The sequence below is a fragment of the Choristoneura fumiferana genome, chromosome Z (assembly GCF_025370935.1).
Source record: "Choristoneura fumiferana chromosome Z, NRCan_CFum_1, whole genome shotgun sequence".
Classification (NCBI taxonomy): domain Eukaryota; kingdom Metazoa; phylum Arthropoda; class Insecta; order Lepidoptera; family Tortricidae; genus Choristoneura; species Choristoneura fumiferana.
In genome coordinates, this window is record NC_133472.1 from 5,420,970 (window position 1) to 5,434,601 (window position 13,632).

Genomic DNA, 13,632 nt, shown 5'->3' on the forward strand with positions numbered 1-13,632 from the left:
ACACAATAATAGGAGCCCCGCATTAGCGGAGCTCCGTCGACACTGTCTGTGTCAATTCTGATTGGAAAAAAAACGCTGCTGTGTCAATAAATAATGCGTACGGAAATTTAGCTACTAGGATATAACGTTTCTGGGATATTGATCTAACAAACCGGCCTGCCAACGATTCGTGTTCCGGTTCGGGGTCGCCACTCGACGCCTTTTAACCAGCAAATGATGAGGATGTTCTCATTGCGGATTTAGGCCTAACGCATATACAACTTTAGCATTGACTAAACTGTTTTACCTAGCTTTTTTGCTTCTCGTGATTTCCACACAATTAAACCGTTAAGTTGATGAATTGATGCACTCGATCGTCGTTTTTTTTTCAACAAAAAAAAACAAATCGACCAATCTTTGTCAAGGTGCTATAAGGGTCAATCGTCGGTATTTTATTCTGTACCGTTGTCCAGACACAAACAGTGACCAATTTTCGGGACAGATATTCGTTTGAAAAATACGAATGTTCCTCCTCGAGTCTTTCGTATTTAAGTTTTTATTTATTTTATTCGACTGGATGGAAAACCAGCAAGTGGGTCTCCTGATGGTAAGAGATCACCACCGCCCATAAACATCTGCAACACCAGGGGTATTGCAGATGCGGTGCCAACCTAGAGACCTAAGACGGGATACCTCAAGTGCCAGTAATTTCACGGCAGGATTAGCGAGCATGAAGGTGGTAGCAATCCGGGCGGACCTTGCACAAAGGCCTATCACCTGCGAGTATGTTTATCCGTTGCCTAGAAATCATAACACAAGCTTTCCTTACTTTGGAACTGGATGAATTGCTGTCAAGTGTCCCATGAGTTATGATATATAGGTATGATAAAGCTTTTTGACCTTTCTGTCGAGCAACTATTGAGTTGACAGTATACGCACTTCAATGTATTCCTATCCTACTAATTTATGATGTGATACACAACAAAATAGTGTTTTTTTTAATGTTAAAATTTATTTACGCAATGAATTTTTTCTTTGTGTATTTTACAAGGTTTGACGAGGCTTGTTTCGGATGTATCAATGTATTATTTGTATGTTGAATACTTTTATGTTTATAACTATTCTTCCTTTTTATTAAGTTAAAAAAAAGAAAATAAATGGTTTAATTACTAGTACACCCCACGCCAAAACTATTGAAACAAAGTCGTTTTTCTTAATATTTATTGTTTCCATTATTATTATCGTGTATTGGTAACGCAAAACTTAGTTTAGGCAACCTGAAAAGATTAAAACTAGGTACACCCAAAGTTTTGAAACATCCGAATAATGTATTCTAAAAGTGTACTTGAGAGAAGTTACAAATCGACCTTTTTAATTGTCTTTCTGCGAAATGTTGAATTTACAATTTTAATAAAGAGAATTTTAGTTATTTACTTTTAAAATGTTCTATTAACATTTTTACTCTGGTTTTCGAATGACAAATAAAATATTTAAGTAAGTTTTTTTATTGTCATATAAGCTTTTTTTCATACTTTTAACCTGGGGTGTAATTTTAAGATTATTGTTTATTGTTTTACATAAAATGAGGCCAAAGGTGTATCTCACTGGTCCAGTAACAGCCTATTAAAAGTTGTATATATGCGCCAACCCTTACTCTGTCGTCCAGGGTTACCTCTGCACCGTCTGCAACGCGTGCGCCCACAAGGAGTGCATAGCCCTCTCCGGGCGCTGCGGGGGCGGGCTCGCGCCGGCGCCCCCTCTGCCCCCCCACCACCCGCAGCCCGATCAAGCCCTGCACTACTACATGTGGTGAGTGCCCACATGAGTACATGTGGAGAGCTTCGTCTGCAAGTAGGCCACAAAGGGACCTCTTAGGCGAATGCTACACGTTCCATATTGACATGGCCTACCAATCCCTACAAACTATATTTAATACAAAAAAACAGCAATAGATGGCACTACTATTAACATTTGTAAATTATATAATGTGAATAAGCCGAATTAATTAGAAATATTAAGATTAAAACAAAGACTAGCATATTTTATAAACACAACTTCACATCAACCTTAATTCAACTCCTTAATTTGAAGATAAGAAACACCATAAAAAAAATAAATTGAGAATACGAAACTATAGGCTACATGTGGCTACATTTTAGCTATGAGGCTTTCGTAGTGTTTTGCAATTGTGACGCTAGATGGCGAATAACCGGAATGCGCTTGCTTGCCCAGCGCTTGCTTACATTCGTCGAAACTATTTGAGAGAAACATGCCATTCTCTTCTAATGACGTAAATAAGACAGAGACATCATGCGTATCTCGAGTCGTCTAGGCTCAGTTGGTGAGCTTGTTGGTTGTTGTCAGTCTACCGTATCCTTAGTGTCTCACTAGATGGCAATACGTATCGTTTTATTTGTGTTCTCACTGGTGCCATCTATTGGAAAATCGAAGGAAAGAAAAATAGCCCGTTGAATAGCCAGTATTAGGGTGATACCATTTGCTTGTACTATGTGGTGTCTCTGTTATATATGTACTCTGTGATATTGATATATATTGTCAGATTACGGTTATTTACTGACGTGTAGGGTAGTGTATTGAGGGATCAAAATATTTATCGATGGATTTCTGGAAATCCTCGTGTTCTGATCCCAGGACCTGGATCGTGATATTTATCCTGCGTGTAGTGTCGCGCGTCAATATTTATCACGTCAGTACGCAGCGAGACGGCAGCGATGGAGGACGACGGTGACATCGATTTTCGACCAATAAATTCAGATGTGTATACTTTTCTCTCTTTTGTAGCCAATTCTTCATCCATCGCTTTCTTTTTACTCGTTTGTTTAAAGACAGGGCTACAATCATCCCCATACAAGCTCTAATTTTCCCCCGTCTAGGGTCCACCACGTCTGCCTCGTACAAAGAACGCTTCAGTACTGACGCGATCCGTATTGATGGTGTAGGGTGTGCTGTGATCCGGCCCAAGATACATAAGTAAATATCATGATAATTATCACAATATTTTATTGACGTGTAGCGTTCGGCTTAGGCGCCAGTCACACAGAAGAGACGTGGGACGAGGGCGCGTCGCGGACGGGGCGGAGCGGCGTAACGTAACGCGTCCGCAACGTCCTACGTCTCTTCTATGTGGCTTGCGCTTTACATAACACTTTCTTAAACTACCAGTGATTTTGGAAAGACCATCATTGCCAATAAGAATGCGCCGCACGACTTTTGCAATTAGCAGAAAGTCATTATTTTTTCAAAGCATACTAATAGTACATTGTGTCTTAAGGGCGGTAAACAAGGAATTACGAACGAGGGTCTATTAGAAGCCCGAAGTCGAAGACTGAGGGCTTTAATGAGTCTATGTTCGTAATTCTAGTACCGCCCGTGCGACATACAATGTTTTTCATCACATTTGCGAGTAAAATTGTATATTTGTAAAATAAAAACCTACTTATTTATTCAAAAATTGCCGATACTGCTGATTGCGCTCTTGGCAGCGCCCTCCGCAGCATGTGTATGGGTTGCGTGTGCAACACAAACTCATTTACCGACCTTGGGCTTCATGACATGAAAATTAGTACGGGCAATGACTCTTTTACCGACCACGGGTTTCATGACAAGCACATTAAGGTCGAGGGTTTTATTTGGGGGGTTGCAACCAAGGTAGCCTGCATGTTACGACACTGTTTACGAGCAAGTGTGATGAAAAATAAATAATTACAAACAAAACAATCTAAATGAGATTACGTACTATATAAAATTAAAGAAAAAATATACAGTGCTTAGAAATTTCGAGTGAAGTCACTATATGGTACGATTTTTACCTAATAGTGACGTCACAAGCCCCCACTCCGGAAGTTTGATGATCTATACCTACCTTTGTCGATTTTTAATAAAATTGATAACCCAAAAAAATACGTGTCCCATATTTTTCCACAGTCTAACGGTCGGACTAAATAGATGTATATTATTTTTAACCCATTCGTCACCCCTTGGCGCGAGCAGGTACGTCGGCGAGATGGGTCGCGAGGCGGCGACGACGCGTCTCGAGCGCCGCGCGGACGGCACGTTCCTGCTGCGCGTGCGCCCGCATCCCACGCACCACGCCGACACCGATACGCACCTCGCGCTGTCGCTCAAGTCAGTACAGCCAGTTTTGCAGGTGGTAGGACCTTGACCAATGAGTCCATACTCCAAGAACTCGGCATTAAACAGCGTCTATCGTCCATAGTGCAGTCTCGCATCCTTACTTTTTTCGGACACGTATGTCGTAAGGAAGACGCAGCTATGGAGCGACTTGTGATCCAGGGGAAAGTCGAAGGCACTAGGCCACGAGGTAGATCCAGGTCAAAGCAGCAATAGAAGGACCACTACACGCAAGCATAAGGAAGGCGGCTGTCAGGGAGGAATGGAGGCGTATTGTTAAGCTTGCTACCAGCACCTAGAAAATGATGACCACGACCACTCTGTCAAGAGTGAAACGACGAAGAAGAAGAAGAAGAGAGGACCTTGTGCAAGGTCGGCCCGGATTGCTACCACTATCTTGCTCGCTAACCCTGCCGTGAAGCAGCAGTGCGTGGAGAGTGAGACAGCCAGTGAAATTGCTGGCACGTGAGGTATCCCATCTTAGGCCTCTAGGTTGGCAACGCGTCTGCAATACCCCTGTTGTTGCAGATGTTTATGGGCGGTGGTGATCTCTTACCATCAGGAGACTCACTTGCTCGTTTGCCATCCAGTCGTATAAAAAAAAGCCAGTGCCAGGAGTGTTTCTCAAAAAGTTGGCTCGTCGGTCGTGAAATTGACGAGAAATCTTTTTTAACCCCCGACGCAAAAAGAGGGGTGTTATAAGTTTGGCCGCTGTGTCTGTCTGTGGCACCGTAGCTCTTAAACGGGTGGACCGATTTGAATGCGGTTGTGTGCGTGTGTGTGTGTGTGTGTGTGTGTGTGTGTGTGTGTGTGTGTGTAATCATTCACTTCAACTCTCGTGGCACTACCTATACCTATAGGTAGGTATGTGTGTGTGTATGTTTATTACTCCTGCACGCTAAAATGGCTCGACGGATTTGAATGAATGAAATTTGGTATGTAGGTAGCTGGACTTATTGGAATAACACATAGGGTACTTTTTATCCCGATATTCCCACGGGATAGGGACGAAATTTCAAAATCTCATACACTGGGCATAGAGTCATAAAATTTGGCACTGTTGCTTATCAATATTATGCTACGTCAATAAACACCATTTGGTGAAATCCAGGAATTTCGATTCAACTGCCGGATGTCACGATTTACGCATGCGAAGCCGTGAGGAAACACTAGTCCGTAATAGTTACAGAATATCGCCTGTGCACACCTTATAGGGGACCGGGTGCGAACTGCGGCCCAAGCCCTCTCATTCTGAGAGGAGGCCTGTGCCCAGCAGTGGCACGTGACCTCGATGATAATGATGATGAACCTTGTTTCCATACTTTTGGCGGGGGGTGTAAATGTTCCGTGTATTAAACTGCCCCCCCCCCCTCTAGGACGGACAACACGGTGAAACACATGCGCGTCTGCCGCAAGCCCATCGACCAGGTGCCCCACTACTTCCTCTCCGAGTCACGGTTCTTCCGGAGCGTCGTCGAACTAGTCTCGTACTACGAAAAGACGAGCCTCTCCGAGAACTTTGTCGGGTGAGTGTACGTAATAAAAGTGACTGGTGATAAGACATGGTTGTGTGGGGGATATTAAGCGAAGCTCTGCGCAGGGGGCGGCACTAGCGCTAACCGTAAACAAACCGTCATGACAACGTCAGTTCTCTTTATAGTTTGTCGCTATGACGGGTCATGATATATTTTTTAGTAACAAAATAATTATAAAAAATAACATGATCTTTATTTAAAATTTCATTGAAATAATATGATATTATGGCATCCTAAGGGTACGGAAATTTAAAAGATATTTGAGACATTCAATAGTAGATTGTACAACAAGAGCATAAAACGAGCCATTTTACCCAAGACGTTCATATAGCCACCCGAGCCGGTACGGCGTGGGTGGATAGACACGACGAGGGGAAAATGGGTTTAATGGTCGAGTTCTGCACTCTACTTTTCACTTCGATGGCGAGGAAATGGAATAGCAACAGTGGAAACAATTGTTTACTTACTATGTACCTTTTATTGTCATGCATTACTATATAATTATATATTTTTTTAGTTTTATTGATTTATTTTGATCTTTTTTTATTTTTACATAAATGAAAAATGATAAAAAAATATTTAGAAACTTTTTTGTTTGTGGCTGTTGACACCTGATTATTACCTTGATCTTAGACGAAGATTTTACTTTATGCACTAGAGCATAAAAAGTCAGTTTATGTCGCCTAGATCCAGCATAAACACGATCTTTACGAGCATGAGAAGTGGAAAAGACGGTTTACGGTTAATGCTAGTGCTGCATTCTGACGGCAGAACATTGCAGTAATATTCCCTAATAAATAGGATGATTTATTAGTGACAAATATGATGTAATGTCTCCCATGGTCACATTATACGAATGTAGTGCGAAGAAGTTGCCACACCGCTCGCTGCTCAAAATACGTAGATGCGGAATCGCAGTGGCCATGGCATGCCGTAAACGTCAGGACTTCACCGCGTGCTTTCCACGCAAATTTGTGACGTTTACGGCACGTCACTGCGATACCGCACCGTCTCCGTATTTTAAGCTGCGGTGTGGCCGCTCCTTTAATCGAATCGGATGTTGAAATCGTGCGTTTTCTTTCACTCTTCTAAAATCTCCATTGTTTTTATTGCGTCATTTATTTGGATTATATTAAATGTCAACTACTTTTAAACCACATTGTTTTAATACTAAACAAAATCATATAAAATTATAATATATTATTTTATATGGTTTTATGATTTCAACTCCAATTTTGTTACTTTTACGGGTATGTATGTTTCTGTCGACGAAACATAGATGTCGCTAGTGCTGCTGCTTAAGTAGCATAGTAGAAATAAGCAACCTGAGATATGTATGCATAGGAAAAATCACGCAGCACGGATTGCTGAGGACCTGGGTTCGATTCCCATCCATGTGCATCCATGTCTCAGCTTGTATTTTTTATATGGTTTTGTTAAGTATTAAAAAAAATGTGGTTAAAGGTAGTTGACATTTCAATTAATTAATCTTAACAACAGTAGGTACATTATAATTGAATAATGTTGTGATTTTAATTTTTTATTTTATTTTGAAGTCTCAACTCTAACCTCCGCTGGCCGTTCCGCCGCATCGTGGCCACAGTGCTGCACGACTTCCGGCCTATGGAGGGCTCTCAGCTGGCCCTCCGCCCGGGGGCCAAAGTGCTCGTCCTGAGCAAAGAGGGCGACAGTCGCGGCTGGTGGAAGGGCCGCGCTCTGGACAAGGTACGGCCCCACGACGATGCAATACCGTATGAGGGCTACATCACAGGAAAAATGTCGCTAGATGGCGGTAGTATCTTGAGGTCTTTTTGACGTTACCCCCCCATCCCATCCCAGCCAATATACGTCCCACTGCTGCTGGGTCCAGCGCTGATTGGGAACTTCACATTTTGTACAGGTTTCCTCACGATGTTTTGAGCCCACGACCCTCTGCTTCTGAGGGGATAGGTCAAACCACTAGGCCACCACGGCTCATGATATCCCCCCATACCCCTCGTCGTATACCAGGAAATGGTAGGAAAATGTTTCGCAAATTATGAGACCAAAACTTCCATCTAAACAAACATATAAACGTTGCTGGTTAAATAAGTTTGCATAAAAATTTCATTTTTAACACAAGCTTTTTTGCGGACTGTACTTTTTGTAAACTTTACTTGCATTGTCACCCAAACTACATTTGCATACCAAATTTCAAGTCGATACCATTAATCGTCGAAGAGTTCCATCCTGCGGAGACGATCCTGGCCGGACTACCAGGATATCACTATCAGATTATTGTATTGTCACGCAATTTACTTAAGTATAACAAGTTTCAAGTCAATCCGCTTACTGGAAGTTTGTTAAGTAACTTGCAAGATTTGACTACAGACAGACAACGGGACAGGTGAAACTTAATAAAAGCTTGTAATTTTACAAGTTTGTTTTTAAATTTCGATGTGAACTGTTTTTTTTGTACCCCGTCCATTAATCTACCACACCTAACTCGTCGCCGACTCATCCATTGTTTCTGATATTTATGTGTGTATGTATGTAAATACTTTATTGTACATAAAACAAAAATAATACAAAAAGAAAACAACAAAACAAAAGAGTACAAAGGCGAACTTATCCCTAAAAGGGATCTTTTCAAGCTAACCTAAACAGGAAAGGAAAATATAAAGATAAGCGAACAGTTATTTATTCACAGTGAGAAGAAAGGAATAGGTATATAACATATAAATAAAACACAATATATAAGACCCATATATATATTAATAGTATTTTATGCAACAGTTGTATAACAGGGTTCAAAAAAGGCGAGTGGCGTGAGTTACGATGTGAGCTTTAGCGAACATCGTAAGAAAAAGACGCCACGAGCTTTTTTTGACTTACTTATACAACGTTGCATACAATATTTTTTCTTCGACTTGGGTACTTATTAATTAAAATACAAAATTAGAGAAAAAGTAAACTTGAAATGTTTTCATACTTTAGTAAAAAGTATCGCAACCGCAAAGAGAAGGTAAACAACAATAAACAAGTGAGAAATATGAAAACGTCAAAATATGTCTAAGTTAAATTTTGTTTTTGATTAACGTTTATTTGCCTGTGTCGATGTTAAAAATACGCATTACTTAAATGTTGGCAGGCTATGGATTAGTAGGTTCGGAAAGTTTTTTTTTTGTATAAAAACCATATAAAATATATAACTGGCACCTTAGCGTGTCCGAACGTACGAATTAAGAAAAAAAAGTAAGTGATTGCAGCAGGGCTTCTACGAAACTCCAGACTCGAAGTTCGCGTCGTGCGGTCCGTCTGACACTTATACTATTTAATATGAGAGCGAGAGGGACGGTACGATACGAACTTCAATTTTTGAACTTCAGAGTAGGCCCTCAGTGTCGTTTTAGCAACATTACGATACAGTGCTGTTATGGGGAATAGACAATATAGACTTTTCCAGAACCTTGTTATGTATGTTGTTATATTACTGTTCGTGATTAAGTAAATCACATATTACAGTATAGGAGTAGAAAAAGGATATTTAAGTTTCATTGAGTTCATAATGCGTTGCCCTTTTTCTGAAAACACTGTTGCAATTTTTGTTATCTGGGACGATCAACTTTTTTACCGACATTGAAATCTGTCCGCGACATTTTTCAAACAATTGCAGATTTTTGTAAGTAAACATGTTCTTTCTGTAATTTAATAGATGGTGTACATGAATACATGCTATCCTATGTAAGTTCAACCTATTAAATTGTGAAATATCTTGTTGGAAGTACGATTTTTTTGGTAACGCAGGAGACGCCCAAAGTGTCGGTAAAATAGTTGATTGGCCCACCTGTGTCTATTTTAGTGAGCACATTCATTGTGCCATGTGTATTAACAAGCTAAATGTGATGCTATGCGATTAACGGATTAATCCTGTGATTAACTATTTTCCCTTCCAATTTTATTTGTGTGGGTTTGTCATTACATTTATGACATTTTGGCGTTACAAGTGTAACCGTGCTAATGTTTACTGCGAATTACTTGATTTCAACTAATAAAATAACAAGTGCTTTATTACTACCGGTTATTTGTTGCTATCGAAACAAGCATGTACCAAATTTCATATCAATTCGACACATAGCAGTGAGTCAATACTCACTTGTAGATTTGAAACAAACAAATATATTCATACTACCTAGTCTGGTGTACGATGTGGACACCACAAAAGGTTGAAATACACACTGGTACAGTCACCAGCATTAATATCTGCCACAGCGGAGCGTGCAAAAATATCTGACACGTCCTTCCGGCCCTGGAAATAGAGTCGTATCAGATATTTATTAAAAGCAGACATCTTGACAACTCTTTTATTCAACACATCTTTCATCTTTTTACATGATACTAACTGTGATTTTCTTTTTTTATAAACATTTTTATTTCATGTTTATGTTATGCTACCGCCATGCGAAAGGTTTTTTGTCAGTGTTTGTTTTACTTCAAATTATCAACCTTGTTCTTTCCTCGCCTAACGCTTCAGCGAAGATTGGTTAGCAATTAATAAATAATATAAGTTTTTGGTAAAAAAATCTTTTTTATTACAAGCTTTTTTTGCTGAATGTACCTAACGTCGACTTTGCTAGCATTGTCACCCAAACTACATTTTGCATACCAAATTTTAAGTCGATGCCATTAACAGTTGAAGAGTTCCGTCCTGCGGAGACGATCCTGGCCGGACTACCAGATTATTGTACTGTCACGCAATTTACACAAGTATGTCAAATTTCAAGTCAATCCGACTACTGGTAGTTGGTCAAATTTAACTTGCAACATAATAAAAAAGCTTGTAAAAACTTGATTATGTGAATGGAAACCGTGAAAAAACTATGTTTTTTGGATACAATGCAGTTGAATGCTTTGCTCTGCTGGCTAAAGTACAAAAAATTGTACTAAAAAAATACCAAAATATAATCTTGAACAAAAGTTGAACAAGAACTATTTATAATAAATGTAATTGGTAATCTAAGTATTATAAAGTAACTCTGTCTGTATGTTACAACCGTTTTCACGTTTCAACCGCTGAACCGATTTAGACGAAATTTAGTATGGAGATAGTTGTATATCTTTTATCCCAGATGGATACTTTTTATCCCAGAAAAATGCATAGTACTTACCCGCGGGCTAGCGACAAGCGACTTTTCGCGGGCAACAGCTAGTGAGAGATAAAACAAAAGCGTAAATCGGTCAATAAACTTTTTAGTGTATCTTGCTTGTTGCCAAAGTAATGTCGTCTCGGTGACTTCTTAAAAGTACGATTTTATGAGGTACAAATCCACTAGAAGTTTGGAGTTGTGACACTCCAAACTTCTAGTGGAAAAATATATTTAAACAGATAAGAAAAATCTTGCATATCCCATTTTAGCGGGCCGCATTATTAATGATTTAGAACCCTTGATGCTTCCCCTTGCCCCGTTGACCCCTTAGGCCCTAACTGCCCCATCTTGAAGTTTCCACACAGTTTATATAAATCGGTATTTTTGTAATTACCTACGGAATGAGAGCCCATTATAACACAGTGTTTGTATGCCAACGTTGCAGGGCGACAACCGCTCCGGTTACTTCCCGAAGGACTGCGTGCGCGAGGAGCCCGAGTGCCCCGGCGCGCTCGACTGATGTCAGCAGTGCGTCGCCGAGCGCGACGCAGAACGGGCCCGCGAGTACGACGCAGACCTCGTCTAACTCATGAGGGCCTGGTACTTAGCCGCTACAGCGCTGCGGTTCAAGCCCCAGAGATTTCTCACCAAGCCCTTATGTCCTAGTACTTTGGCAGTGCGATATCACCTTTGGTTGGACGTGAACAGGCAAGGACCTCGTATAACTTGTGACAGCCTGGTACCACGGCGGCGCTACAGCGCTGCGGTTCAAGCCCAATACATTTCTCACCATGTCCTTATGTCCTAGTACTTTGGCAGTGCGATATCAACTTTAGTTTTACCACTTCTTTCTATCGCACGGTATAAGACAAGGGTAGAAAGAGACGCTGAATACGTTCGCGAACGTAAGTGCGTTAGAATAATACGGCCTCAAGTAAGGGGATTTAGTGGGACGTAAACAGGCTAAGACCCTGCTATGGTTTTGTATAGCCGCAGATTTCTACCAAGTCTTTACGCTCTGGTATTCCGGCAATGTGATTTATGTTTAGTTTTACGTGAATTTCCGAGAGGGCTTGTCGCGAGTGTCTTCTAAGAGTCTCCCCACAACTATGGACGCGGAATCGGCTTAACCCGCCAATCGGCTCGGCGGACGCGAAACGTGTATTATAGGAAAACGTCTTTTTCACTCTTATTACGTGGACATAAAGCATTTTTGATCGATTCCTCGTTAATCGGTGTGGGGAGACGCTAACTCCCTGGTATCTTTGACGTCATATTGCTACGGTCTACCCTCAAATAAATTTAGTGTAAATTAAATATAGACTAGAATAGAGGGATTATAATAGCAGTAATAGAGTAGCGTCATTTTGATCTCCTCTAACTTATGTTGGTGACAATTTTAGATAAAGGAAGGTGTTTACGCGTATGACGATTTCTAGATCATCTGTACTATTGCCAGCCTTAGAAACTTGCGTACCTACTTGTTATCATCCCTCTATAATGTAATCTATTCTGTATTCTAAAATTATTAATTACATTTCAAATGACAGGACAACATAAAATCATGACAGAAAGAAACATGACAAAATTAATATAATAAAATTTTAATCGATATTTATATTGGAGCATTCTGACCTAACACGATACGGGAGAAGCTCCTGGCATAAATGATTTTAATCATTCGTTCATATTCCCTTTCCCTCAGCCGCGCACGCAAAGTCCATCCCGAGGAAACCATTTCAAAAGCTGCATAAAACATGACTCACCTTGACGTTTCTGTATTATGAATGAACTGAACACACAGAGCTCTAAATGAGGGCTATCGTTTTTTGTCTTTCTACATGGCGCCACTGTTGCGTGAGGTTTTTTAAGTGTGGCTTTCAAAGTCTGATATTACGGGCGTGAAAACAAAGTTTAGATTAAAATCATTTTTAACACACCTTAAAACCGTACCATAAAAATATCGAGCAACCACTGTGTTGCGTAGTCCCGGTTTGTTCGGAAAAGGGAGGACAAAAGTTTCCGAAAGACAAAACTCTCTCAAAACACAGACATTCATTGCCCCGTAACGCGTAATTGCTATAATTAATTTCAGGTAATGCAAAATATTCACAAAACTATTCTAATTATAAATAAACCCGCGTAGCTCACCCAAAAACTATGAGATTTGACATTTCGGAGACCTCACGCTACACTAGCGCCTCTAGCTGCGAATTCATACGCGATAGCCCTCATTGAAACGAACTGAGTAAAAAATATGTGTGTCGAGCATCGCAAAGAAATTGCTAGTCGCGCCGCCAGCTGATACACACTGAAACCAGTGTTTTCATTTTCATTTTTTCATTTACTATGGCCATACCACGGAAGAATAAAAACAAGTGGAAGTGCTATGTAGGTGCAGCGTACGTGCCACAAGTAAGCGGAGGTACGTTTACTCGATGCCAGTCGTGGTCAACATTGCGTAGAGTATCGTATAGTAGTGACGCGACATTCCTTGTTTTACAGTAATTATGCCGCATTGCTCAATTCTGGAATGTAAAAATGATAGCAGGAAAAAAACTTACTAATGGAGGATTACCTACGTCATCGAGTGAGCGTACCGCCCCGCTTACCTGTGGCATGCAACGCTGCACCTACATAGCACTTCCACTGGTTTTTATTCTTCCGTGGGCTATACAATGATGGTTTTTAATCGGTGATCAGGAGTATAAAAATATTAATAACTAGCTAAAGCTAAAATTTAATTCATCAGGCGAGCTCGGAAGCAACTAGCTCATACAATTAATATATTATTATATACCAATAACTACCGCATCAATGGTTCTCCTACATACCTAATT

General features: G+C 40.4%; 1 protein-coding gene across 2 annotated transcripts in view; it reads left to right on the forward strand.

Annotated features, from left to right (window-relative positions):
- The window catches only part of Vav (Vav guanine nucleotide exchange factor), a 53,322-nt gene extending 40,069 nt beyond the window's left edge, over positions 1–13,253 (forward strand). For both annotated transcript variants that reach the window (XM_074104277.1, XM_074104359.1), the window contains exons 12-16: positions 1,646–1,788; positions 3,991–4,125; positions 5,508–5,657; positions 7,223–7,391; positions 11,238–13,253. In XM_074104277.1, coding sequence (XP_073960378.1) covers positions 1,646–1,788; positions 3,991–4,125; positions 5,508–5,657; positions 7,223–7,391; positions 11,238–11,312 — 672 coding nt within the window. In that variant the 3' untranslated portion in view covers positions 11,313–13,253. The remainder of the gene's footprint in view (positions 1–1,645; positions 1,789–3,990; positions 4,126–5,507; positions 5,658–7,222; positions 7,392–11,237) is intronic.
- The last annotated feature ends 379 nt before the right edge of the window (positions 13,254–13,632 follow it).